The 27,474-nt window shown below is 44.0% G+C and overlaps 1 protein-coding gene and 1 pseudogene across 2 annotated transcripts in view; one reads left to right on the forward strand and one right to left on the reverse strand.

Moving 5' to 3' along the window:
- Nucleotides 1-27,474, forward strand: part of LOC310753754 (inositol polyphosphate 5-phosphatase OCRL-like) — a gene marked incomplete at both ends in the record, with an annotated part of 450,055 nt that overhangs the window by 62,631 nt on the left and 359,950 nt on the right. Inside the window, 5 exon segments of the mRNA XM_083595098.1 lie at nt 14,959-15,058; nt 15,166-15,368; nt 23,389-23,547; nt 24,406-24,609; nt 24,989-25,012. Coding sequence (XP_083451224.1) covers nt 14,959-15,058; nt 15,166-15,368; nt 23,389-23,547; nt 24,406-24,609; nt 24,989-25,012 — 690 coding nt within the window.
- LOC310753788 (E3 ubiquitin-protein ligase RNF4-like) lies at nt 5,329-6,228 on the reverse strand (annotated as a pseudogene). The gene has a single exon. The product of its transcript is annotated as an E3 ubiquitin-protein ligase RNF4-like (transcript).

Raw genomic sequence — 27,474 nt, forward strand, 5'->3', positions numbered from 1 at the left:
TCATCTGCCATTCTTCCAAGGTGGGTAGATCTTGTGTCTTCCAATACTTTGCGATGAGTATTCTTGCTGCTGTTGTAGCGTACATAAACAAAGTTCTATCCTTCTTTAACACCAATTGGCCGACCATGCCCAGGAGGAAAGCCTCTGGTTTCTTCAAGAAGGTATATTTAAATACCTTTTTCAATTCATTATAGATCATCTCCCAGAAGGCCTTAATCCTTGGGCACGTCCACCAAAGGTGAAAGAATGTACCTTCATTTTCTTTACATTTCCAACACTTATTATCGGGCAAATGATATACTTTTTCAAGCTTGACTGGTGTCATGTACCACCTGTATATCATTTTCATAATATTCTCTCTTAAGGCATTACATGCCGTAAATTTCATACCTGTGGTCCACAACTGTTCCCAGTCAGCAAACATTATATTATGTCCAACATCTTGTGCCCATTTAATCATAGCAGATTTAACCGTTTCATCCTTTTTTTATATAAATATTTATTAGATTTTCCAATTTTATATAAACACAAAAAGAAAAAGAAAAAGAAAAATATTAAAAACAAATCAATTTCGATAACAATCTTTCAATAACATATTTCTTTGACTTCCTCATACCTCCCCTTCTTGTTCTCTAGTTCAACCTGTTAATTCAGCAAATCCTAATCTCTTAACATTCCTTTTAAAATAAGCCTTATTTTCATTCAACTTTTTTTTTAAAATAATAACTTAAAGAATTTTAGTCCCCATTATCTTTATCATGACAGCTAGAGACCACCAAAGCTCAAACCAACATCTTTTCAAGGTTCATTAATTTTATAGTATTTCTGTAAATAGTCCTTAAATTTCTTCCAATCTTCTTCTGCTGACTTTTCTCCCTGGTCGCGGATTCTGCCGGTCATTTCTGCCAGTCCCATACAGTCAATCAACTTCATCTGCCATTCTTCCAGAGTGGGTAGATCTTGTGTCTTCCAGTGCTTTGCTATAAGTATTCTTGCTGCCGTTGTAGCATACATAAAAAAAAGTTCTTAACCGTTTCATCCTGAGTATTCCATTTCAACAGCAAGTTATACATTCTTGATAATATCTTAGTTTTGGGATCTAGCAGTTCTGTTTCCAATTTTGATTTTTCCACCTGGAAACCATTTTTTTTTGTCCAAATTGTAAGCCTCCCTTATTTGATAATAATGAAGCCAATCTCGCACTTTGTCTTTTAATTTCTCAAAACTCTGCAATTTCAGTTTGTCACCCTCCTGTTCCAAAATCTCCCAATATTTTGGCCATTTGGCCTCCATATTGAGCTTTTTCTGAACCTTCGCCTCCATCGGTGATAGCCACCTTGGGGTTTTATTTTCAAGTAAGTCTTCATATCTTATCCAGACATTAAACAATGCTCTTCTGACAATATGGTTTTTAAATGCTTTGTGTGCTTTAACCTTGTCATACCACAAATATGCATGCCACCCAAAAACGTTATTAAAACCTTCTAAATCCAAAATGTCTGTGTTCTCAAGAAGCAGCCATTCTTTCAACCAGCAAAATGCTGCTGATTCATAATAAAGTTTAAGGTCTGGCAGGGCAAATCCACCTCTGTCCTTTGCATCAGTTAATATTTTAAATTTTATTCTGGGCTTCTTGCCCTACCAGACAAATCTAGAAATGTCTCTCTGCCACTTCTTGAAACAGTCCATTTTGTCCAAAATTTGCGATGATTGAAACAAAAATAACATTCTTGGCAGTACATTCATTTTTATCACAGCAATTCGACCAAACAAGGAAAGCTTCAAGTTTGACCATATTTCAAGATCCTTTTTCACTTCTGACCAGCATTTCTCATAGTTATCTTTAAATAAATTCAAGTTCTTAGCAGTCATGTTAACCCCCAGGTATTTTACTTTCTTAACTAATGTTAGACCCGTCTCCTTCTGAAACCTCTCTTTCTCAATCGGTGTTAAATTTTTCTCGAGAACCTTAGTCTTTAACTTGTTCAACTTAAATCCTGCCACTTGACCAAATTCCTCAATCAGTTCTAATACTCTTTTGGTACTAGATTCTGGCTCCTGTAATGTCAATACTAAATCATCTGCAAAAGCTTTAAGTTTGTACTGTTTAGCTCCGACCTGAATACCTTTGATCAGATGGTCCCTTCTAATCATATTTAGCAATACCTCCAGGACCGAAATAAAAAGCAAAGGGGAAATTGGGCAGCCTTGTCGTGTCCCTTTCTCCATCTTAAATTCTTCTGTCACCACGTTGTTAACAATCAATTTGGCCTTTTGTTCTGAATAAATTGCACCTATACCATTTTCAAAACCTTGACCAACCCCCATCCCCTGAAGATTTTTCTTCATAAAACTCCAAGAAATATTATCAAAGGCTTTCTCCGCATCAACAAATATCAAAACTGCTTTAGTATTAATGTTCACTTGCAGCTTCTCTAAAATGTTAATTATATTTCTCGTGTTGTCAGACAAGTGTCTGCCCGGGAGAAAGCCAGCTTGGTCTTTATGTATCTCCTCAACTAAAACTTTTTTCAATCTTTTAGCCAATATATCTGCAAAGATTTTGTAATCCACATTAAGCAGGGATATGGGGCGGTAGTTCTTAAGTTGGGTTTTTTCAAACTCAGTTTTCGGTATAAGTGTAATGTAAGCTTCCTTCCACGACTCTGGCGCTTTTTCCCCCACCAAAATTTCATTGCAAACCTCCTTTAGTGGTTGAATTAACCAATCTTTCAAAGATCTATAGTATTTTGAGGTTAAACCGTCCGGCCCTGGAGATTTGCCCAACTGCATATTCTGGATGGCACCTTCAACCTCCTGTTCCGTTATTTTATAGTTCAGCATTAACTTATTTTCTTGAGAAATTTTTTGTAATCCATTTGTTCTTAAAAATTGGTCTATATCAGTCTCTTTCTGTGGGCCTTGTGTATATAGTTGTTTAAAATATCTCTGGAAGCACTTTCTAATCTCCAATGGATTCTGTATATTCTTTCCTTCCACTTCCAAATTTGTGATGGTGTTTAATTTTTGTCTTTTTTTCATCTGCCAGGCTAGCAGTTTCCCACATTTATTAGCCGATTCAAATGTCTTTTGTCTCATCTGTTTAATTTTCCATTCTATTTCCTGATTTATCATTTTCATATATTGTACTTGATATAACTTTATTTCTCTCAGAATCTCTTGCGACTTTGGTTTCGCTCTTAATTTCTTCTCTCCTTCTTTTATTTTCTCCAGAATTTTATCTTTTTTCTCATTTTAAGTTCTCTTCTTTATTGCATTCTGTTGAATCAGAAACCCTCTCATGACCGCTTTGCTTGCGTCCCAAATTACTCTTTTTTCAACCATGGTATTCAAATTTATCTCAAAATAGTCTCTCAAGATTTTTTGGGCCTTCTTGGTAACCTCTGCATCTCTAAACAAGGTGTCATTCATCCTCCATCTAAAGGAACCAATTGGTGTTAATTTCATCTCCATTCTCACAGCATTATGGTCGGAGCAAGTTTTAGGACAAATTTCCGCTTTTCAAATTTTAGGAGCCAATCCTCTAGTTATCCAAATTTGGTCAATTCTTGTCCATGTCATTTTGGCTTCAGAGAAGAAAGTTCCCTCTCTACCCAAGGGGTTCTTAGTTCTCCAAATGTCAATCAAATCCATGTTGTCAGTTATGTCAAAAAAGGTTTTTGGCAGTCTGCCGTCTTTCGTGACTACCTGTCTTTGTGACTTATCCATATTTGTGGACACCACTCCATTCATATCTCCCATCATAATGATGCTATACTCCATGTAGTCCAACAATGTCTCATGCAACTTCTTCAAAAATTCAGATTTCCCCTTGCACAGAGTATTTGATCCCCACAGCCCATGTTCACGGAGACAATGCCATCTGTGGAAGTCCTAACCATGCCACATGATTGCCAGGCTATGTGCAAGTCTAATATGGGGTGTGTGCAGCTAGGCCCCTGCAGCAGGCTGCGGGGAGACTAAGGAAGCCTCCCTTTTGAAAAAGGTGTTCAATCCAGTGCTGAACTGGAAGCGTAACACTGGCCCTCCAAGCTGTCACGGGTGAGGTTTCACTATGTTACGAGACGCCTTAAAATCGAATAAACAAGAAACATGGGGGGAAATATTATGAGACTCACCGCAGCCGATTAAGGCCTGGTGAGATGCTGCTGATTAGCTGGATAGCCCATGCTTTCTACCAACGGAAGATTGGCTGGCATACATTTAAGATACAGGTAGGTAGCCGTGTTGGTCTGCCGTAGTCGAAACGAAATAAAAAAATGCCTTCCAGTAGCACCTTAGAGACCAACTAAGTTTGTGATTGGTATGAGCTTTTGTGTGCTCATGTATCTGAAGAAGTGTGCATGCACACGAGAGCTCATACCAAGAACAAACTTAGTTGGTCTCTAAGGTGCTACTGGAAGGCATTTTTAATACATTTAAGAGAAAGTCTTTCATTTAAGAGTTATCAACATAAAACGTTTTAAAGCAATTAGACCTATTAGTACAGCAGCATCCCAAAGTTCAACAGGTCAAGCCATTCATAGTTCCACTATGACTACGTGACAGGGCTGAGAAAGGGAGTCACCGCAACTCAAGTTCATCATGCGAGGTTCAAGTCTTACATGCTTGCTGCTTGAAACATGGCCCTATGGATGCAGCTTCCCCACAGCAAAGCATTTCTGAAAAGCAGAGAATTACTTTATCCTCTGCCAACCATTTGAGGAGTGTTTCACATAAATGGCTTAGCTCATCTCCATTGGATTCTGCCCCACGTGGCAACCTCGGTACGGACTCCACTATGAACTGCTCCTTAAGCATATGCCTGGACAGGGAAAGCTGCTCAGATCTAACATGATGGCTGTATTCTCTTCAAGAGAAGACTCGGACCACCAAGAGTTCTTTGTAATAAACCATTCATGCATGCAGCGTTAGAAATGAGCCACAGTGTTGTATAAACCTTGGTCTTTATTAGGGCTACATCAACAGAAAGAGGGGTTTGCCACTAGAAAGCAAGTAGATGTGGAACAGACTTCCACCGGTGAGTGGTTGGCTTTGGTTTTTTACAAGGCAAATTGCAAAAAGAAGCTGCAGGTTGTATTATCATAGATGACTATGACTAGCCTAGTCTTGAATAGATGAGTTCACTCGACATCAGTCTTTTCTCAAAGCAGCAACAGAACTAGAACAGAAATGAGATATCGGCACAAAGCAATGTGGCAACAGCAGACATATCCTCCAAGCTGTTCTTCAAACGTCTACAGACCTCAAAAAATGTGGGCTGCAAAAACCTTAAAGCAAAACAAAGCTGAAACAGTACAACTGGACTATAAGGAGGCCAACTGGGAAAAAGTGAAATTGCTAACTGTCATATTGAAGTCATATATACTGTACTTGGTGTGTTCTTTGGAGTTCACTCATGTTTATGAAGGCCACATTAGACTGTGTTCAGGAACACCCATGTCTTCACATATAAATTGGATGATACTCCTTTGGAGTGAGTTTCCTCCTACAAATTGGGCAAAAGTTAGCATACCTAATAAATTGCTGAGGCACTGACTACAGAAGATGTGGCCACATGTTGTTGACACTATAAGCCGTCCGCTTTGCACAATCTCTGCAAAGCTGTCTATGCAAATTCCACAACTCAAAGTGCCTGAGGATCTTGCAAATTCCCTCCTTCCCACTTCTCTGGGGAGCTTTCTAGTGGCAAGAGCACCACTCTGTGTGTGTCTGCTATCACCACCACCACCACCACTAAATATGAGGCTGTCAGACAATGGTTGAGGTCTGAACTCTCTATTGGGCTGCTGCCCACTCTCTCCAACAAGCACAAGAGAGTCGTCTTGCGTAAGATCAACAACTATAGGTTCTGAAGTTTCGCAAGTGAGGTCAACTACTTCCACATCAATACTTCTATCGTTAAGGCTGTGTGGCAGGGAGGAGGAGGCGGAGGAGGAGGAGGGGATACAGGGTTCATAAGCAGTTCCCACCATCATCTTGCCCAGAGTATGAGGAGGTCTTGCGGAGGTGTTGCGACTGCCCCTCTTGCTGTTGCTGTGCTGGGTTGCATTACATTCTGCACTTGTTGAACTCATGATGCACAGGGATGGGAGAGGCACAGGCTGCAGAGTACTTGCTTCCCCCCTTATCTCTGTGTGCTGCTCCCTGCTTAGTCGCCAAGCAATTCTGTAATGTGATAAGGATGATGATGAATGCTCTCTCTAAAGCAACTTGATGCAACTGGTGACGCTTTGGAGCACCGTGACTTTCTTAGAGTTGTCTCTTTTATAGCAGGTACTCCGAAGCTGGAGCAAGTTCAGCTTCTTGAGGAGTTAGGGCAGGCTTCCTCAACCTCGGCCCTCCAGATGTTTTTGGCCTACAACTCCCATGATCCCTAGCCAGCAGGACCAGTGGTCAGGGAGGATGGGAATTGTCGTCTCAAAACATCGGACAGGCCGAGGTTGAGGAAGCCTGAGTTAGGGTGTCTTTCGTGTTACTCTATAGAACTGCATTCACGTGGGAAGAAACAGGATTAGGCTAAGAAGCAGGCACACAAAGATTCGTTTTCTATCTTTCAGCCAAGAGATTAGCTAAAACAATTAGGATTATTCCGAGGTGGAGCATCTTTCCCTACCTTGACAGTCCTCTTTATACAAGAGTCTGATAAGGAGAAGGGAAGAACTCATGATGAATGTCTCTTCTTCAAGAAGAACCAGGGCACATAGCCAAGCTGAGGACGATGGGAAATCTTAAATGAAATTCATTGGCGTTGCCTCTACTAGAGCGCACCTCCTATGGCTGCTCTTGCAAGAGGTATTTTCCAGGTATGACACATTCAATGTGTACACCCAACAGGGTGGATAAAAATCAATGATTTAAAAAAGAATAATTAAAAAATCTGTTTTTTTTTTAATTGGATTTTTAAAATAAAATGCTTTTGGAGGAAAGATCTTTCTAAAGATAGTTTTCTATTTAAGTTACATTATAGTCCAAAGGCTATTCATCAGGAAAGAAGCATTTGTTTTAAGTCTTTCATGTGTGCTAAAACTCAGTCTAAGCCTTTTGGGGTTTTTTTAACAAAAATCCCCCACGTTTAACCACATCAGTTAACAAACATGGATACATATGCTATAATTTTATTGTTTTAGTTAAATACGCTATTTAAATTGTTATTAAGGAAATGATTATTTTTCTCCTTCAGCTGTCCACGGAGGCGCAGGTCAAATCTGTGTCCAGGGCAGCTGTTTACCAGCTCCATCTGGTACGCAGGATGAGACCCTCCCTGCCTGCAGACTGTCTGGCCAGAGTGGTGCATGCTCTAGTTATCTCCCGCTTGGACTACTGCCATGTGCTCTACATGGGGCTACCTTTGAAGGTGACTCGGAAACTGCAATGAATCCAGAATGCGGCAGCTAGACTGGTGACTGGGAGCGGCTGCCGAGACCACATAACACTGGTCTTGAAAGACCTACATTGGCTCCCAGTACGTTTCTGAGCACAATTCAAAGTGTTGATGCTGACCTTTAAAGCCCTAAACGGTCTCGGTCCAGTATACCTGAAGGAGCGTCTCCACCCCCATTGTTCTGCCCGGACACCTGGGTCCATCTCCAAGGGCCTTCTGGAGGTTCCCTCGCTGCAAGAAGCCAAGTTACAGGGAACCAGGCAGAGGGCCTTCTCGGTGGTGGCACCTGCCCTGTGGAACACCCTCCCACCAGATGTCCAAGAGAACAACAACTACCAGACTTTTAGAAGACATCTTAAGGCAGCCCTGTTTAGGGAAGCTTTTAATGTTTGATGGATTAGAGGATTTTAATATTTTGTTGGAAGCCGCCCAGAGTGGCTGGGGTAGCCCAGCCAGATGGGCGGGGTATAAATAATAAATCGTTGTTGTTGTTATCAGGGAGAGCATTGGTGCCAAAATGAGTTTGGCAAAGAATGGATTATTAAGGGAGTCCTTCTAGTGAGCACAGTGCACTGGTGAGGCTGCACAGAAGCAGCGTCAAATGCTGAGGCACAACATGGGGAAACTTCTCGAATTTGCAAAGGGGATTTTTTTTAAAAAATAAAAGTCTTGAAGTGCAAACTTTGAAAAGAACAAAAAGTTGCATGATCCCTCCATAGCTTCTCGTGTGCCCAAGGCGGCAGTGCACTGTTGTGCATCTCGATCGGGCTCACAGTCAAAGCGACTGCACAGAAGCAGCGTCAATATTGTCCACCTCTTTTCCAAAGACTTTAAGTAAAACAAACTTACCCAGTAGCTTCTTTGGAAGCCGCCCTCGGACCTACAGCAGGAGGAGAGACACAGAAAGGAGTTAGATCTCCAGTATGGCCCATGCTCAAACATCCAAGGAAGCATCCTGGCTCTTTTACTGCAGCTGCATAAGCATTGCTGGGGTCTAGCATGGGCAAAAGTGCACAGATTGAGAGACTGCTGTATCCTTGCAAAATCTTTTCCTGTGGCTTTTTGCCAGTTCCTCTGACAGGTAGTGGCAAGAGTGTTGAACTAAGACTGGGCAGACCAGGGTCCAAATCCACACTAGGCGTGAAGCTCACTGAATGCCCAGTCCCTGCCTCTCAGCGTGGCTGTGGGACTAAGTGGGAGGGAGGGGAACTCTGTACCGCCCCTTGAGGACTTGGCAGAGCAATGGTTCCACAGTAGCTTCACTTCTCTCGATCACATCACATCAAAGTCGATGCATCGCCACAAATTGGCCAAAGACCTGCCTGACTCTGAACTGGTGAGGAACTTGGCACAGCAGATCTGAGAGGTGGTTTTCTGCTCCCGGAAAGCCAGCCTGGAAACAGGTTGCCAGGTGAAGGAAGAATGAAGACATCAACCAACTCACTTGCCTTCAAAGAATTTCTGGTTGCCTGTGGATACTGGGATAGTGCTTAGATATCAGGCTGGCTGACACATCTTAAAAAATACAAGGAAAAAGCTTTTTTTCTTTCATTAGCAAAGCTCCTTTGGGGCCCCGAATAGCTAAGCTGAGGAAGAAGTGGCTGGTATTACTTGTTTGTTCTTGGTCCTGATCTTGCCTGCCCTTGCACACTCCGGTTGTCTTTGCATATTTAACCAGCACGTCTGTTCCGATTGGAGTCCTATTCCTGCAGTTCCACATCCTTCTCTTTGGCACTTGGGCATTCAGTTCCAGGAGCTGGACCTGAGCACAGAGGCTTTCTTTTTTTAAAAAAAAAAATAAAATACATATTTATTAAAGTTTTACAAAACAAAGAATTCATCATTTCAAATTGTATCGTTTCCATACATAAAGCTCAAAAAAAAAATATATATATATGACAGAAAAAAAGAAAAAATAGAAAAAAAGAAAAAAGAAATACACACTTTCTTAAATTTATAAAGTTCCATACCCCTCTGTCTTGACCTCCTCACATCCCCCTTTTTTGTGTTCCACTTTATTCCAATCAAATTCAGCAAGTTCAAAACCTTATTTAAACCATACTTAATTTTATATTCTGATTATTATGTCCCCATTTTCCATTATTTTAGTCCGTACCTCATCTTAGAAAGTATGACATAATAATGTTCTGTTCATAACCCCTTATCCTTTTTTTTAAATTCTTCTTTTCACACACCTTTGACCAAAGTCACACAAACCCTGTTGCCTTTACTTCCCACATCCTATTAACACTCAAAGATTTTACAGTATTTTTGTAAATAGTCCTTAAACTTTTTCCAGTCCTGTTCCATCGATTCTTCTCCCTGGTCACGGATTCTGCCAGTCATTTCAGCCATCTCCATGTAGTCTATCACTTGCGTCTGCCATTCCTCCACGGTGGGTAGATCTTGTGTCTTCCAATATTTGGCTAAAAGTATTCTTGCTGCTGTTGTTGCATACATAAAGAATGTTCTATCTTTCTTTGGCACCCATTGGCCAACTATGCCCAAGAGAAAGGCCTCTGGTTTCTTAGGAAAGGTACTTTTAAATACTTTCTTGAGTTCATTATATATCATTTCCCAGTAAGCCTTAACTCTTGGGCATGTCCACCAAAGGTGAAAGAATGTTCCCTCAGCTTCTTTACATTTCCAACATTTATTGTCAGGCAGGTGGTAAATTTTTGCAAGCTTGACTGGGGTCATGTACCACCTATAAATCATTTTCATAATGTTCTCCTTTAAGGCAATACATGCCGTAAATTTCATACCGGTGGTCCACAACTGCTCCCAATCAGCAAACATAATATTATGACCTAAATCCTGCGCCCATTTAATCATTGCTGATTTGACCGTTTCATCCTGCGTGTTCCATTTCAACAGCAAGTTATACATCTTTGACAAAATCTTAGTTTTTGGTTCTAACAGTTCTGTTTCCAATTTCGATTTATCCACCTGGAAGCCAATTTTCCTATCCAAGTTATAGGCCTCTCTTATTTGATAATAATGAAGCCAATCTCGCACTTTGTCTTTTAATTTTTCAAAACTCTGCAGTTTCATTCTGTCACCTTCTTGTTCCAAAATTTCCCAATATTTTGGCCATTTAGCCTCCATATTGAGCTTTTTCTGAGCCTTAGCTTCCATAGGTGATAACCACCTTGGGGTTTTACTTTCCAGCAGGTCTTTATATCTTATCCAGACATTGAACAAAGATTTTCTGACAATATGGTTTTTAAATGCCTTATGAGCTTTAACCTTGTCGTACCAAAGATATGCATGCCACCCAAAGACATTATTGAAACCTTCTAAATCCAAAATGTCTGTATTCTCAAGAAGCAGCCAGTCTTTCAGCCAGCAGAATGCTGCTGCTTCATAATACAATTTAAGGTCTGGCAGGGCAAATCCACCTCTTTCTTTTACATCAGTTAAAATTTTAAACTTAATTCTAGGTTTCTTGCCCTGCCAGACAAATCTAGAGATGTCTCTCTGCCACTTCTTGAAACAATCCATCTTGTCCAAAATTTGCAGGGATTGAAACAAAAATAACATTTTTGGCAATACATTCATTTTTATAGCTGCAATTCGACCCAACAAGGAAAGCTTCAAGTTAGACCAGATTTCTAAATCTTTTTTAACTTCTGCCCAACATTTCTCATAGTTCTCTTTAAATAAGTTCAAATTTTTCGCCGTCATATTAATCCCTAGGTATTTCACTTTCTTAACCACTGTTAAACCTGTTTCATTCTGAAACCTATCCTTTTCCATTGGAGTTAAGTTCTTCTCTAATACTTTAGTTTTTACCCTGTTTAATCTAAATCCCGCCACATGACCAAATTCTTTAATCAATTCCAAAGCTCTTTTCATACTGGATTCCGGCTCCTGTAAAGTTAGAACCAGGTCATCTGCAAAAGCTTTCAATTTATATTGTTTGGCTCCGACCTGAATGCCTTTTACAAACCGGTCCCCTCTTATCATGTTTAGCAGCACCTCCAGGACCGAGATAAATAATAATGGAGAGATAGGTCAGCCCTGACGTGTTCCTTTTTCTATCCTGAAATCTTCAGTCACCACATTGTTTACAATCAATTTCGCTTTTTGTTCTGAATATATTGCTCCTATACCATTTTCGAACCCCTGACCCACTCCCATCCCTTTCAAATTTTTCTTCATAAAACTCCAAGAGATGTTATCAAAGGCTTTCTCCGCATCAATAAAAACTAAAACAGCTTTCGTGTTAATATTCCTTTGCAACAACTCCAGAATATCAATTATATTCCTTGTATTATCAGATAAATGTCTGCCTGGGAGAAAGCCTGCCTGGTCCTTATGTATTACTTCCATTAATACTTTTTTAAGTCTGCTAGCTAAAATGTCTGCAAAAATTTTGTAATCCACATTCAAAAGGGAGATGGGACGGTAGTTCTTTAGTTGTGTCTTTTCAGCTTCTGTCTTGGGTATCAATGTGATGTATGCTTCTTTCCACGATTCAGGCGCCTTTTTCCCTTCCAAAATCTCATTGCACACCTCCTTTAATGGTTGAATTAAAAAATCTTTCAAAGTTCTGTAATATTTGGAGGTTAGTCCATCCGGTCCTGGAGATTTGCCCAGTTGCATATTCTGAATGGCACCTTCAATTTCTTGTTCTGTGATTTGCTGATTCAGTACTAATTTATTTTCTGAAGATATTTTTTGTAATCCATTGGTTCTTAAAAATTGGTCTATCTCGGTTTCTTTCTGCGGCCCTTGCGTATAAAGTTGTTTAAAATATCTCTGAAAGCACCTTCTAATCTCCTCCGGGTTCTGTATGCTTTTTCCATCGATCTCAAGATTTGTAATCGTATTTAACTTCTGTCTTTTTTTCAATTGCCACGCCAATAATTTCCCGCATTTATTAGCTGACTCAAAAGTCTTTTGTCTCATTTGTTTAATTTTCCACTCTATTTCTTCATTAATCAATTTCATATATTGCACCTGATATAGCTTAATCTCTCTTAAAATCTCTTTTGAGATTGGTTTAACTCTTAACTTCTTCTCCCCTTGTTTTATTTTTTCCAGAATTTTCGCTTTCTTCTCATTTTGAGATCTCTTTTTTATTGCATTCTGTTGGATCAGGAACCCTCTCATAACCGCTTTACTTGCGTCCCAAACTGTTCTTTTTTCAACCGTAGTTCTCATATTAATTTCGAAATAGTCTTTCAGAGTCTTTTGGGCCTTCCTTGCAATATCTTGGTTTCTTAGTAAAGTGTCATTCATCCTCCATCTGAAGGAACCGATAGGTGTTAGTTTCATTTCCATCTTTACCGCATTATGGTCGGAGCAGGTTTTTGGGCAGATTTCCACCTTTTTTATTTTAGGTGCCAGGCCTCTAGTTGTCCAAATTTGGTCTATCCTTGTCCATGTCATTTTGGCTTCAGAAAAAAATGTTCCCTCTCTACCTAGGGGATTTTTGGTCCTCCAAATATCAATCAAATCCATATTGTCAGTCAGTTCAAAAAAAGTTTTTGGTAGTCTGCCCTCTTTCGTTATGGTCTGTCTTTGTGCTTTATCCATATTCGTAGACACCACTCCATTCATGTCTCCCATCATAATAATATTGTTATAGTCCATAAAGTCCATCAATGTCTCATGCAGTTTCTTGTAAAACTCTGATTTCCCCTCATTTGGTGCATAAATTCCTAAAATCAGAAATTTCTCTCCTTGTGTTTGGATTTCTATTGCCAAAATTCTTCCTTGTTCATCTTTAAAAAGAAGCTTTGGTGATAGGCTTTCTTTTGCATAAATTGCCACACCTCTCTTTTTAACCTTGTCTGATGAGATAAATTCTTGGCCTAATTTTTTATTAATTAGCACTTTTCTGTGCAGCCTAGTCACATGTGTTTCCTGCAAACAAATTATGTCCAATTGTTCCTTTTTTAATAAATGAAAAACCTTCCTCCTTTTTTCCGGGGAGTTTAGACCGTTGGTATTCCAACTTAGTAGTTGCAGAGACATGTTGAGATGATGTTATTTTCCTCCTGTTGCTCCCCGAAGTGGCGTGTCTTTCTTAGGATCTTTCAGTTCCCCAGGTGCAGGTATTAGACTTGATGATCCCGGTCCTGGATCGCTTGGCTCTTCAATCCCTTTCTGAAGGTCTTCTCCGTAGTCGTTCAAAAATTTGTCTTTATCTTCCACCGATTTAATTTTGACTTTTTTCCCTCTGAAGGTAAAGGAAATCCCTTGGGGGAATTCCCATCTGAAGATAATCCTATTGCTTCTCAAAAGTTGCACCAGATCACCGTAATTCCCTCTGAGCTCCAACAAATGCTTAGGAATATCCTTATAAATTTCCAACCTTGATTCTTGGATCTCTAAAGGCGTCTTGAAGTGCGCACTCAGGATTTTGTCTCTTTCCTCCCTCGTTCTGAGGGAGATTAGACAGTCTCTCGACTTAATCTTCCTCCCTCCCTTTCCCAGTCTGAATGCGCTTACAATTTTAAAGTCCTTTTCTTCTTCCAAGGGCCAAAATTGTGTAAATTCCTTCGTGAGGTACTGAGCACAGAGGCTTTCTTCTACTTGGACTCGACAAAGGAGCAAGAGTGGCTGACAGCTGTGGAAGAAGAAGAGTTTGTATTTGATATCCCGTCTTTCACTCCCCTTCAGGAGTCTCAAAGCGGCTAACAATCTCCTTTCCCTTCCTCCCCCACAACAAACACTCTTTGAGGTGAGTGGGGCTGAGAGACTTCAAAGAAGTGTGATTGGCCCAAGGTCACCCAGCAGCTGCATGTGGAGGAGCGGAGACGTGAACCCGGTTCCCCAGATTACACCATTGGAAAAGGCTTTGCGTTCCAAATCCAAGTACAAGAAAGTAAGTCCAACCCCACCCATTTCTTCAGCAGCCAGACAGCTGTCAGGAGCTGGAGTGAGGAGGAGGAGGAGGAGGAGGTCAGCAAGAAAAAACACCTGGTGTCAGTGGTGTTTTATTCAAAAGAAGCCAACATTCTTTATTCAAAGAAACCCAAACCGTGCAGGCCTCGTGATCACAGAAACCTTTCCCAACAGGTCTTGCCCCAGTGAGGTAGTTGTGAAGGCTGAAGGTTGCTACCCTCCCACCACTCTCTGAAGTCTCCTCCTCCCCCTGGTCCTTCCCAAGCAACCTGAGACTCTGACACCTTGCCTATCTTTGCTCCCTCCTCTTAATTTCTCTGTGTTCTGGGAGACCAGCAGGGAGGGGAGCTGATCGCAGCAGGATGGGGAGACCCCCTGGCTTCTTCAGCAGCCTGCCTGATCTCTGCCTCTTGACCCCCGCCTCCAGCCTCCACTTCTGCCTCGGATTCTGGACTGCTGTTTGCCACAGAATCTTCCTGCCCTCCTGCCTCTTCAGTTTCCAACACCTCCTCTTGCTCACAGTCTGCTCCCTCTTCTCCCTCGGACGACCCCCCACCAGTTCCCTGGCTCTGAGCCTTCTTCCCTTGGGGGATCCCCAATTGGTGCCACCTGCCACTCCTATCTGCATCCAGCCGGCCCAGGACAGCAAGCAATGAACAGAGCTGGTAGACATCCCAGTACCTTGCATCTTCTAGGTGCAGCTGGTGCTCATCTTTGTCAGGAAGGACCAGCTCAGCCGCATCAAGGAAGTGATGAGGGAGACAGTGGGCACAGGCATCATGGGGAAGATGGGGAGTAGACTCTGACAGCGGAATTCCCCACGTCTATCTTTTTGTCTGTCTATCTGTTTTTCTAATCTCTGCCAACCAGTTTCCCCCTCTTTCCTGCTGGCTCACTAACAGCCATCTTTGCTCTGCCCCTGCAGGGTAACAAGGGGTGTGTGGCCGTGAGGCTTGTCTGCAACAATACCAGCTTCTGCATCATCAATTCCCACCTTGCTGCCCACGTGGAAGACTTCGAGCGACGAAACCAGGATTACAAGGATATCTGTGCCCAGATGAGCTTCCTGCCCCCTGACCAGGGTCTGCCGCAGCTGACAATCATGAAACACGAGTGCGTTTTGAGGGCTTGGAGGGAGAGAGCCTTGGCTGATGTAACTTGTTGGTCTCCGCTATCTGGAGAAGCAAATTGAGTCACGTTTCTGTAACTTTCCTGCCTGTGTGTAGCTCAGGGTAGGCAGCATTTGTTGTTGTTTAGTCGTTTAGTCGTGTCCGCCTCTTCATGACCCCATGGACCAGAGCACGCCAGGCCCTCCTGTCTTCCACTGCCTCCCGCAGTTTGGTCAAACTCATGCTGGTAGCTTCGAGAACACTGTCCCACCATCTCATCCTCTGTCGTCCCCTTCTCCTTGTGCCCTCCATCTTTCCCAACATCTGAGTCTTTTCCAGGGAGTCTTCTCTTCTCATGAGGTGGCCAAAGTCTTGGAGCCTCAGCTTCACGATCTGTCCTTCCAGTGAGCACTCAGGGCTGATTTCCTTCAGAATGGATACGTTTGATCTTCTTGCAGTCCATGGGACTCTCAAGAGTCTCCTCCAGCACCAGAATTCAAAAGCATCAATTCTTCGGTTATCAGCCTTCTTTATGGCAGGCAGCATAGTGCTCTCCAAATGTTGATAGACCAAAATTCCCATAATTGCTAAGAATTGGCCTTGCTGACTGGGGCTCATGAGAGTTCCACTTCAGCAACACCAGGAGGGTGCAGTGTCGGCGATCCCTGCTGCTGCAGCTGCACCACTAAGGTTTCTACTAGAGCAGCCAGTAGAGAGCAAGATAAACCGAGTGGCAGAGATGTATTAGATTAGATTATAGCAAATGTGGGCAACTTCTCCAGTGATCGGGGTGGGAGTTGCAGTTTGTTAAGGGCAGTAACGCAAAAGCAGAGCGGCCATTTTGCATGGAGAAGGTTCCCGGCTCAGTCACCAGTGTGTGCAGATAGGGCTGGGCATGATCTCTGCCTGAAAGCTGCTGCCAGGCCATGTAGTCCGTCCTGAGCTTGATGGGTCAATGGTCTGCCTCAATATAAGGTAGCTTCCTATGTTCCTGTGTACTACAGCAGGGTTTGGAGGGCCACAAGCGCCCTGCCCATGAATTAACGAACCAGGGGAAATTCTAAAAGTCTTTGCTGAAAGGACATCAAAGCAGGGGCCAGGTGAACCTCTTTGGGAGATTATTTTGAAAGGTCAGGTGCCATGACTGAAAAGGCCCTGCCATACTTGAAAGAGCAGGAGTTCCCTGGGAAAGGGCTGCCCCTGCTAAAGATTCTAGTCAGTAGAGAGGCAGTGCAAAAATAAGTGGGCCTTCTTCTGGTACCCTTTTCCCAAACCTTGAAACACTTGAAAGGCCAAATGGGATGCTCTGAATTGGGCCTGGAAGCAGTTCAAGAGCCAGTCTAGTTCACAGAGCACTAGCCTAATATGATCATACTGCCCAATCCTAGTTATCAGTCTTACTACATATTGCAGGAAGTGGCAGCAGGCTGCCCCCCGACCCCGTGAGCTAGCTTGTAGCTGTGGTTGCTTTGCTTTTTTCCAGCATTGTCATCTGATCACTAAAAATCAGCTTCAGAGACTTCTGACCTACGACCAGGTGAGAGAAATCTTTGTGTTATATGTGGTGGTTTAGGATTTTGCCCTGTTTATTTCCTTTGTCTGGGATACCCCAGCCTAGGCTAGAGAAACCACTTTCAGGCAGTTAGGAGCAAAGTGTAGCTATAACATAGGATGACTGCGACTTCTACAAATGCTTTTTAAGGTTGCAGGTTTGTGCAACCTGAATTAGAAGCAAGTCCCAATTAAGTTGGAGGGTTGCCTTGGAATAAGTAGGACTGCTCTGCAGTTTCCCAGTTAGAGGGCTTTCCTAGCTCAGCACACGCTCCAGATGTTGTTGGACTCCCATCAGCCCCAGCATAGCTGCTGGTGCTTTTTGTTTTACATTTTTCTCTCCAAGGTTTGTGTGTTCATCATGTTGACGACCTTTCTCCCACTTGGCATAAGGATCATTGGTATTTTGTGTTGAAACAGAGGCCTGATTGCTGCACCTTACGGTGGATTTAAACTCTGTGAGCGTAGTCATGCCTTAGCTCTTTGAGAAGGATGCTGCAAGGAAGGCAAGGGGGGGCAGCCTCAGACTTCCAACATATGCAAAACCATCATAAAACATTAAAAACTTCCCTAAAGGCTGTATAGTTACTTATCTCCTTGACATCTGACGAGAGGGTTTCCCACAGGGCAGGTGCCACTACTCAGAAGGCCCTCTGCCTGGTTCCCTGTAACTTTGCTTCTCACAGTGAGGAAACCGCCAGAAGGCCCTCGGTGCTGGACCCTGATGCCTGGGCTGAACAATGGGGATGGAGACACTCTTTCTGGGCTGAGGCCATTTAGGGCTTTAAAGGATGCAAAAGGATGGTTTTGCAGTTGCTCCTAGTGTTGGGGTGTATTCTGGTGGTTGTTAACAGTTTGTATGGATTATTGGTACATATAACATTGCATATTGTAGGTATGGCTAACCTGTGGTCTGCCAGATGTTACTGAGCTGCAGTTCCTGTTGGCTCCAACCATCATGGCCAGTAATCAGGGATGATGGGAATTGTAGTTCTGCAGCATTGTGAGGGCCACGTGTCTGCTGCTCCTGAGTTAGAGGATTTTCCTGTCGTGTGATGCAGCAAAGTAATTTAAGATGACATAGGGCAAAAATGCACAAGCATCCTGTACCTTTAAGAATTGTGTATAAGATAGGATTTCAGCAGGTATACCGCTTTTTTTCCACCTGGCTAACCTACTAGTAGGGACGCGGGTGGCGCTGTGGGTTAAACCACAGAGCCTAAGGCTTGACGATCAGAAGGTTGGCGGTTCGAATCCCCGCGACGGAGTGAGCTCCCGTTGCTCGGTCCCTGCTCCTGCCAACCTAGCAGTTCGAAAGCACATCAAAGTGCAAGTAGATCAATAGGTACCGCTCCGGCAGGAAGGTAAATGCCGTTTCTGTGTGCTGCTCTGGTTCACCAGAAGCGGCTTAGTCATGCTGGCCACATGACCCGGAAGCTGTATGCCGGCTCCCTCGGCCAATAAAGCGAGATGGGTGCCACAACCCCAGAGTCGGTCACGACTGGACCTAATGGTCAGGGGTCCCTTTACCTTTAACTTTAACTTTAACCTACTAGTACTTCACCTTGGTCTTCCAGCACAACAGTGGCTGTTAATAGACTCCATTGTCAGGCAACAGGGGGTCTTTTGCTTCTCTGCTGATAAGCGATTTCTTTTTGGCTTTAGCTAAACATTCAGCGTACCCAAAAGGCAGCTTTTGCTGATTTCACAGAGGGAGAGATCAAGTTCATCCCGACGTACAAATTCGACTCTAAAACAGATCCTGCTTGATAGTTGAGCCTTTGTAAGTAAGTCCTCTCAATCATTCTTCTGCAAGGCTTGTTTGTTTTTCCTAGTTTGCTGAGATGCTAGTAGTGTCCTGCCTTTCCATCTTCTTGAGCAGGCTAGTAAAAAATATATTTTAAACATGGCTTTCTGCTAAGCAAGTTGTTGGAGGAGGGCTAGAGTTGAGGGCTGGACGGACTTCCTTTCCTCTACAGCCAGAATGGACACCAAGCCATGGAGGAAGAGAGAGATCCAGCTCTCCTTCACCTGCTCACTTTGCTTGCATGGAATTCCTGGTTCCAAAGGCTGCTAGGCGAGTTGTGAAATGCAAGGCTGTGATATGTTGTCTTCCTCAAGCCATCCCTGCTCTGGAAATGTTTTGGCTCCTTTTCCCCACATTTGTCCTGATAACCAGCATCCTCTGTTTCATGGCGTGTATAAGCGGTGTTGCAGTTCCTTGAAAGGTGCAGCAGGCTGAATGAGAATCCTCTTTGTGTCAAGGAAGTCTGGGAATTAGACTTGGTGCTCTCTCAAGATGAGTCTGCCAGGGCATAAGAGCATGAGAGCAGCCCTGCTGGATCAGGCCATTGGTCCATCTGGCCCAGCATCCTGTTCTCACATTGGCCAATGAGATGCCTCTTGGGGAGCCCACAAACAGGACCTGAGTGCAACAGCACGCTCCCCTCCTCCAAGCCATACTGCTTCTCTTGGTGGAGTATGTTCTGTGGCCATTATGGCTAGTAGCCATTGAGCCTCACCATCCATGATTTGGCATATTCTTGTGGTTCTTGACAACTGTCAGAAGCCACCTAGGCCTGCTAGTTTCATTGCTCTTGCTGTGGTAATGGGGAAATCAAAAGGACAGGCGGAACATGTAGTGACGAAGCCGGAAAAGGGCAGGCTCCTTTGGGCAGCATTTCAGGTGCCAGAAAGGGTCTTTTGGATCACTGAAAAAATAGTGTCTGAACAAGAATAACGGGGCCCCTTGCTTTGGGGAAGGATCATCACTTGGTGGTGTGCCATATGCTTTGTATGCAGAGTCTCTAGTTGAAAGGCACCTCCACCTGAAAAAGGATTGGGCCACAGAGAGCTGCTGCCAGCCAGAGTAGACTTAATTAATGAATTGTGGGGTTGGAAGGGATCACGAGGGTCATCTAGTCCAACCCCCTGCAATGTAGGAATCCAAACTGGGGGAGGTCAGAAATTCATTCTGACCTGGTAGAAGGCAGCTTTTGATTTCCTGACAACTCTCTCCATGAGGCAAAATGCCTGCACACCTGCAAGGTCCACCCCTTCAGAAGTTGGACTCCCAAGCCCCATCATCTCCAGCTCTTGACCGTGGTCAAGATCACAGGCTGTGTGTGGAGCCAAAGTTGGACTGTGTGAGCCTTGTGTGTTGCCTCAGCCAGTCCAACAGTCCTGGTGTCTCTCCTGTCTCCTTGCAGTGGGAAGTGCCGTGTGCCAGCATGGTGTGAGCCAATCCTCTGGAGAGGAGGCAGCGTGAATCAGCTCAGCTACCGAAGCCACATGGAATTGAAAAGGAGCGACCACAAGCCCGTCAGCTCCCTCTTCCTCACAGGGGTAACACCTGCCCTGGCCAGGGCTATCGTCTATTCAGGGTTTTTAGTTGCCTGCTATGTGGCACCTCCTCGAATCTGGGCAGGCCCTGACCAACAACCAGGCCCCTTTCCACAGAGCTCCTCTTTGGCAAATGACTTCCGGTGCAAGGAGTGGGCAGGTTTTGGCTCTGTTAAATCCCTAGGCTTCCATTCTCCACTCTTCTGAGTACACGCTGCTCCTGCAGGCATGGCAGACCACATTGGCTGAACTGTATATCTTAACCGTTGGCTCCATTCATGCAATGGAGCTTCTGTTGTACTTGGCTTGGAGCATTTGGCTTCAGCCCATTGGCTCTGGAAGTCACAGCCGCTGCCATGCTAGGGAAGCTCTCAGAGTTACAGTACTTGCCTCTTTCAGGGCTGGGAACAGGGGGGTGCATCAGGCCTTTCTGCTCTTAACTCATACCCCCCCTTTAGTCCATAGCCCCAGCAAATGTGCTCTGCCCCCCCACCCATAGGTGAAGGTAAAGATGAATAGGATCCTCTCCAACCCCTTAAAGAGGGTTTGCTGCAAAAAGACCAGGGGCGGGGGGGGGAGGGACTTCCGGAGGCGGCGCCTCCGACAATGGCGGATTCCCTCTAACTTAGAGGGAGACAGCTCCGTGGAAATTGGGTCCTACCGCTGCAGCGAAGCGGGGACCCTTTAAAAACCGCAGGCGGAAGAAGCCTGCGGACCTGGGACTCGGCGGGCACCGTTTGCGCCCCCCCGTTTGGCAAAGGAACCCTATAAAGGGCTCCGGAGGGAGACGGGGGTTGGTGTGGTGCTGAGAGTCAATCGCTATCTCTGCGGAGCAAAGCTGCACAGCTGTTGTCGGAGAGTGCTGTCCTTCTTCCTATGACAATTCGGATTCTAAACAACAACCCGTGAGTAGGACAATTGAAAATTTTGCATTAAAATACAGCCTGGAATTTGACCTGAAACGGGAAGGTGTAAAAAGGAAGTCCACCTCCCGTCCTTTGTATAAAGATCAAAGCAAAGATTTTACAAGCTAAAAGCCGGGAAAACAGATAGCCTGAAGGTTCCTGCATTTTTAACCATCAAAACCCCCCTTGACAGCAGGAGGAAAGGGGGGAAAATTTGACTTTTTAAGCCTGCAGAGAGAGAGTTAAGAAAATAAGTTTCCACTGTCCCTAACCTGGGGACGGAATGACAGGAAAGAAACGGTCGGTGATATTTACAATTTGAAAAAAAGAAAAATTGATATATAGAACTGGAAAAGGGAAAAATAATTCCAAAGCCGTTTTCTGCCTGTTTGTTTTATAAAATAAAGTATCTGGAAACCGAAATGAATTTTTCCTTGTTGGATACAATTTAAAGATGGATGCCAAAAAGTAACTACACCCCCCTAGAGGAAGCCAGCCAGTGTGTCTGTTTTTCAGTTATAAAGAGAACATTGTATCAGGGAAAACTAGACCGTGGGACCAGCTCCCTGACCTTGACAGAAATGAATAGAGAGGAAGTCTTATCTGCTCTGAACAAAATATATGATGGGCTGCGACAGCTGGAGGAGAAAATGATTTTGATGAATCAAAAGAGGGACAATACGGCAGCTAAAGTCAGTAAAGAGGTGCCAATGGAAAATGCAGCTACAGAAACTGTACAGCAATCTATGCAGGAGACAGATTCAATAGGGCAACTGCAAGGTCAGAGAAAGATGGATGGGATTGTGAATGTATTTCAAAAGACACAGAGAACGCAATACTGGAGGATGGAATTTGGAGGACACTGGCCAAACTTTGGAGTTAAGAAAATTTTTATCTTTGGTGGGACTGTGAAACGAGTGGAAGAATTTTTTCGGAACAATTACTTTTTGGATTACAAACTAAACACTGGGGAGTGCAACACCGGGGAATTGGACAATTGGAGAAAAGGAAATGAAGAATGTTACTGTACGGAATTACCCGGTGATTGGACCCCCAAGGAGAAAGAGAAGGAAAGGCGAAAGAACACAACAGGGATCAAGGATGTATGTAACTACAAACAGGAACAAGAAAACTCGCAGAAGGGGCTTGGAAATGATTTGAGAGCCTCAGACATTAGGACACCTGACTGATAAGGATATAATGATATATGGACTGACATTGCCGTGAACCAGGAAAAGGGGCGCTGGACTAACCTAGAATGAGAAATGTCTTGTGTAATTAACCTATATTTATGGAATTAGTTCAATACTAATGAAATATTAAAAGATGTTGGAAAGGATGTAATTGGCTTTAGCAAAATTTAGTCTAAATTTTGAAAGTTTAATGATTTGAGGACAAGATAAAATTAATGAAATTAATGAAATTATTGTAAAAAAGAAGTGGTTTGAGTAATAAGGTGAAATAAGAATTGGTAAGAACGGTTTGATTATAAATGAAAATATGAGGATATTATATGGGGATATATAATATCAAGGATATATATATCAAGGGTAAGATAAGAGGTATGAATTTGCTGAACATATCGTTAATTGGAATACAAAGAGGGAGGTGGGAGGGAGTCAGGAAAATAAGTTAAAAAGGGAAAAATTGTGAGATTTTTGATTTTCTTGTTTTTTCTTCTTTTTTTTGTTTTTCTTCTCTATGTTTTTTCTATGTTTTTTGTGTTGAATTTATTGTTTAAGATTTTGTAAACTTTTTTTCTGTTTTGTTAAAATCCAATAAAATATCATTATATATATAAAAAAAAGACCAGGGGGGAAAGAAGCCCATCTAGCTCAGTCTTGATTTCCGGGGGATCTCTCCCAGCCCTACCTGGAGATGCTGGGGATAGAACCTGGGACCTTTGCATGCAAGGCAGATGCCCTTCCACTGAGCGGCAGCCTCTTCCTCTTCCTCGCAGGCAAAGACTCCAGGGGTAGCCAGCGTGGTGCCCTCCAGATGCTGGACTACAACTCCCATCATCCCCAGCCAACATGGCCAGTGGCAAGTGCAGCAATATCTGGAGAGCCCCACGTGGACCTGTTGCATGTGCAGTCCCCTAAATGAGAGCCCGGGGCCAAGGACAAACTTCCCCCTGGAGCACGTTTCCTTGCCTCTGCTGAAGGCAAGCACTCTCTCTCCCCCCCCCCCCCCTTTTGCTCTGCAGTTTCCGTTTGAGAATGTGAAGTTCCGGCAGCTGCAGAAGGAGAAGTTCCAGATCACAAACAACGGGCAGGTCACCCTCCACTTCTCCTTTATCCCCAAGCTCAGTGACAGCCAGTATTGGAAGCCATGGCTTCGCGCTGAGCCCTGCGAGGGATACTTGGAGCCCAGCGCGTCTCTCTCTGGAATCGTAGAACTGTAGAGTTGGAAAGGGACCCCAAGGGTCATCTAGGGAAGGCCTTGGTTTCCTTTTCATTCCCCCTTTTCTCCTCCTCTTTCCAACCCTCCTCCATCAAACCTTGGGAGTTTGGTAGAGCAGGGGAGGCTTAACATTTGTGGGCTGCATTGCCCCATGCTCAAGCCTCCAAGGGCCATACGTCAAAGCAGCTGAGCCCAAAGTGTAAAAGTGTGTGTTACCAGCTTTAAACAAAGACACACACACAAATGAATTGAAGCCAAACAATGCTGGAGGGTCCCAAAACACCTTTTGGCATCGCAGGGAACCAGTGAGAGCAGTCCGTCAAAAAATTACTTTTTTAAAACAATGCGTATTTTTATGTTGTGGAGGCACAAAAATATCTTGGGGATCATATAGAACTAGCCAAACTTTTAAAAACTCAATGAAATGTAAACTAAAAAAGAAAGTTACATTGGGGGCGCAAAAATCCTTTAGGAGACAAATAAATGCTTTCCCTTTTTATATTCTTTTGTTAGGATCACTTTCTCTCACCCCCCCCCCCCCCCAGTATCCTGTCACCATCTTCTGTGCAGCTGCTGCTTTGGAGGACTAGAGAGGAAAGCGGGGTGGGGGTGGGAACTGAGTCGCTTCTTTTCCTAATTCTTGAAGTTAAGGTTTCTTCCATACACCTGTGAGAACAGGATGCTGTACTAGATGGGCCATTGGCCTGATCCAGCAGGCTCGCATTGTGTCCCTCTGTTCAATTCTTCACTGTCTTCACTTTTAATTTACAGACAAGCCAACTTGGCTGTGCCAAAGAGTGCATCTACCTGACCTCTTCCCGTTTTAGGTGAGACGGTGGACATTTCCCTGGATGTGTACGTCAGCAAGGAAGAGAAGATTGAGGCTATCTTTGTCCTTCACCTTGACCGTGGCAAGGACTATTTCCTCACCATCAGTGGGAGCTACCTACCAAGCTGCTTCGGGACCTCCTTGGAAGCCTTGTGCTGGATGAGGCAGCCGATTGGCGAAGTTCCCGTCACCAGACTTATTGACCTGGTAGGGAAAGGGGTTGATTTACCTGGCAGGTTCATGTGCTGAATGTCTACCCTTCCCACTCTGCTTGCCTGCTTGAAAAACAGCTGCTCTTCCACTCAGAAATGTGGGGGCTGGGGGTCCTCCGCTGCATTCAGCTTCAGCTTCTGTAGCTGTGCATCCGCTTCCTGTGTGCTGTTCATGCCCTTTGTTTGCCTTGACTGAGTCATCCCAGGTTCTGGTCCTCCCACCTGTCCTTTCGCAGTGCCACTGAACAGTGTGCATTTCCCTGCCATCTGCCCAGATACTGTTCAGCCAACGGGCTGTTTCTTTCTCTTCTCAGGGCCTGTGCCATTAACACCCTTGGTTGTCTTTTGCTCTTGCCTTCCTCCTCTGATTTCAGGGAGAAGACAGCTTCCTAGAAAAGGTAACAGTTGGTTTGCTATCCTCTAGATGTTCTTGTAGCGGGCTCAAATCAGGTACAGGCAACGCCCCGTTTACACGGGGGTTGCGTTCCGAGGTACCGTGCGTTTAAATGAAATTGTGTATATTGGGGACAGCATTGGAAAAGCCTGCAAACACCCTCTAAACTTCCGGAAACCCTTTTGAAAGGCCTTTTGAAAACCAGCAGCCTCCCTGCAAAACTCCTTGCTCCAACTCTCCACAGGCCTGAGAGGTCGGTGCCAAAGCTCCTGGGAGGGAGTCGAGATGCTGTTTCCATGCCACTTTGCTGCTTTTGTGCTCTTGGGGGTGTAGCACCCTGCTTGTGGTTAACGCTTAGCTGGAATGAAATATTCAACGCAGCAATAGAGAAATTAAAATAATTTATTTGTCAGACAAATAAATGATAGGCACAGTGGTATATGGTTACCAAAGCTCTGCCCACTCCAGCCCTGATGGTCAGCACTTATATTTCCTCAGCCCAGCCCCCTTGCTCCTCCTTTGGCTGCCTCCGTCCAATCAGCCTGGTTGAAATTCCTATTGGCTGTTTGCTAGAACCAATCATAAAAGATACACCCATTTCCTATTACCTTTTATGGGAGACAAAGAGCTATATTTCCTTCTATCCATAAATGGCAGACAAGTAGCCATATATCTTACATTTGCCTCGACAAGGCACCTTAATTACCAGATCACCTTTTGCCCCTTTCCCCTCCATTCCAAAATAGATGGCTAAAACAGATGGCTCATGGTATTAAATTTTTGTCGAAACAGAGATCTTGGGTTCACATTCTCACACACCATCAATGAAATAAGAATCTAACATAAGAATCTAACATTTCTTACTTTCTAAATCCTTTGCATATTTACATTTAAGCCAACAAATCTCATACATTAACATAGACAGCTTTTTAGAAGAAAAGGTCTTTGCAAAGTAAAAAAGGAACTCAGTAAAAATAGCTTCAAAAGAAACCTCTTCAGTTTACACCCCCCTTTCCCGGCCAGCTGCTTTTCCCATTAGCTCTTGCCCTTTAACCTTAGGAAAATGTGCCTAGTCTCTAATGGGAATCACATGGTATTATTTTCTGTTAAACAATAAATCTTACTATTTACAAACTCTTAATTAGTGTTTTTGCAGCTTGATTGTATTCTGTAATATGTAGGGTCAGTATAACCTTTGCTCCGAGCCTGTAATTCCCTTTTACAACTTTGAGAATTTTGGCTACTGCTATAAATCAGGGGGGGGGGGCTGTTTAGGAAGATAAACATCTGCCAAAGTACTTAGCCAGCTGCTTTTCTGCCTGGCATAAAACATTTGAAAATCTTTAAGCTCATTTTAAAATACAGGCCTTGATCAGATGCCTCAGGGGGGACATTTTTGCCCCTTCAAGTTCCCCTTCCAGCTTTGCGGCAGTGTGCATGTGCCTCGAAGGCACGTAAATGGAGTTGCCCTTGTCAACGATCAGCAGCTGCTCCATGCAGTGGCAGCTGGTCCCTTAGGGCAAACCAGGCACTACCCCACCAACCTGACTTTCCTCTCAGGCAACCCGCACCTGCCTGCCTTCTGACTCAAATCCAGTCCAGGTGGTGGCTCTAGCTCTCTGCTTTGGTCTCTTCCCTAGTCTCAACGTGGCCCTTGTAGAACTCGGCAGAGGAGAACGGAGACGAAACCAGAATTTGCCATCACTGCTTGTCACTGATTTTGCGCTGCTTGACTCTGGGTCCGCTTGCGATTGGCAGCACGGGAGGCAGAAAGCTCAGTCTCATGATGCAGGCGCCAGCCCCCTCTGGCCCCAAGAGCCAGTTTTCTCCTTGTCTCTGTGCTCAGCAACTGCTGCACAGGCTATGCCACTCTGGCTTACTCTTACCACCTGAGCACTGGCATTTGGGAAGCGGTAGTGGCTGCTTTGGGGTGGCTCAGGGAAATGTCATTCCTCTCGAAATCAGATAGACTTGGGTGTATTATCCTAGCCACAAGGAGACAGTGGTGACTGTCAATTTGGACAGCTGTAGACATTTAGAATCATGGAGGATATGTTTATCAGTGGCTACTGGTCAGGGCTATTTCTTGCCACTCTTATCACAAACCACATGCTTTTGATTACCAGTTTCTGGGGAACATGATCCCCGTGTCCCTATGGACTCCCAAGGGCATGTGGTTGGCTATTGTGGGAACAAAATGCTGATCTAACCCAGCAAGGCTCCTGTCTTCTTTAGCATGCACCAGCTACTCTTGCACTAAGACTCTGATACAGCATGTGTCATTCCCCACACCAGTACACACCCCCCCTCTCTCTCTCAAGACAGGGGTGGGGAGTATTGGTGGTGGGGGAGGGGGGATGAACTGGGTCCTAATCAACAGCTGCCCTGGGGATGAGGGGATCAAATTCTCCATCCTTGCCAACTCCTTTTAGTGATGGGCTGCTTGCCATTGCTGTGCTCCTAAAG

This window comes from Podarcis filfolensis (assembly GCF_964270895.1).
Source record: "Podarcis filfolensis genome assembly, chromosome: W".
NCBI lineage: Eukaryota > Metazoa > Chordata > Lepidosauria > Squamata > Lacertidae > Podarcis > Podarcis filfolensis.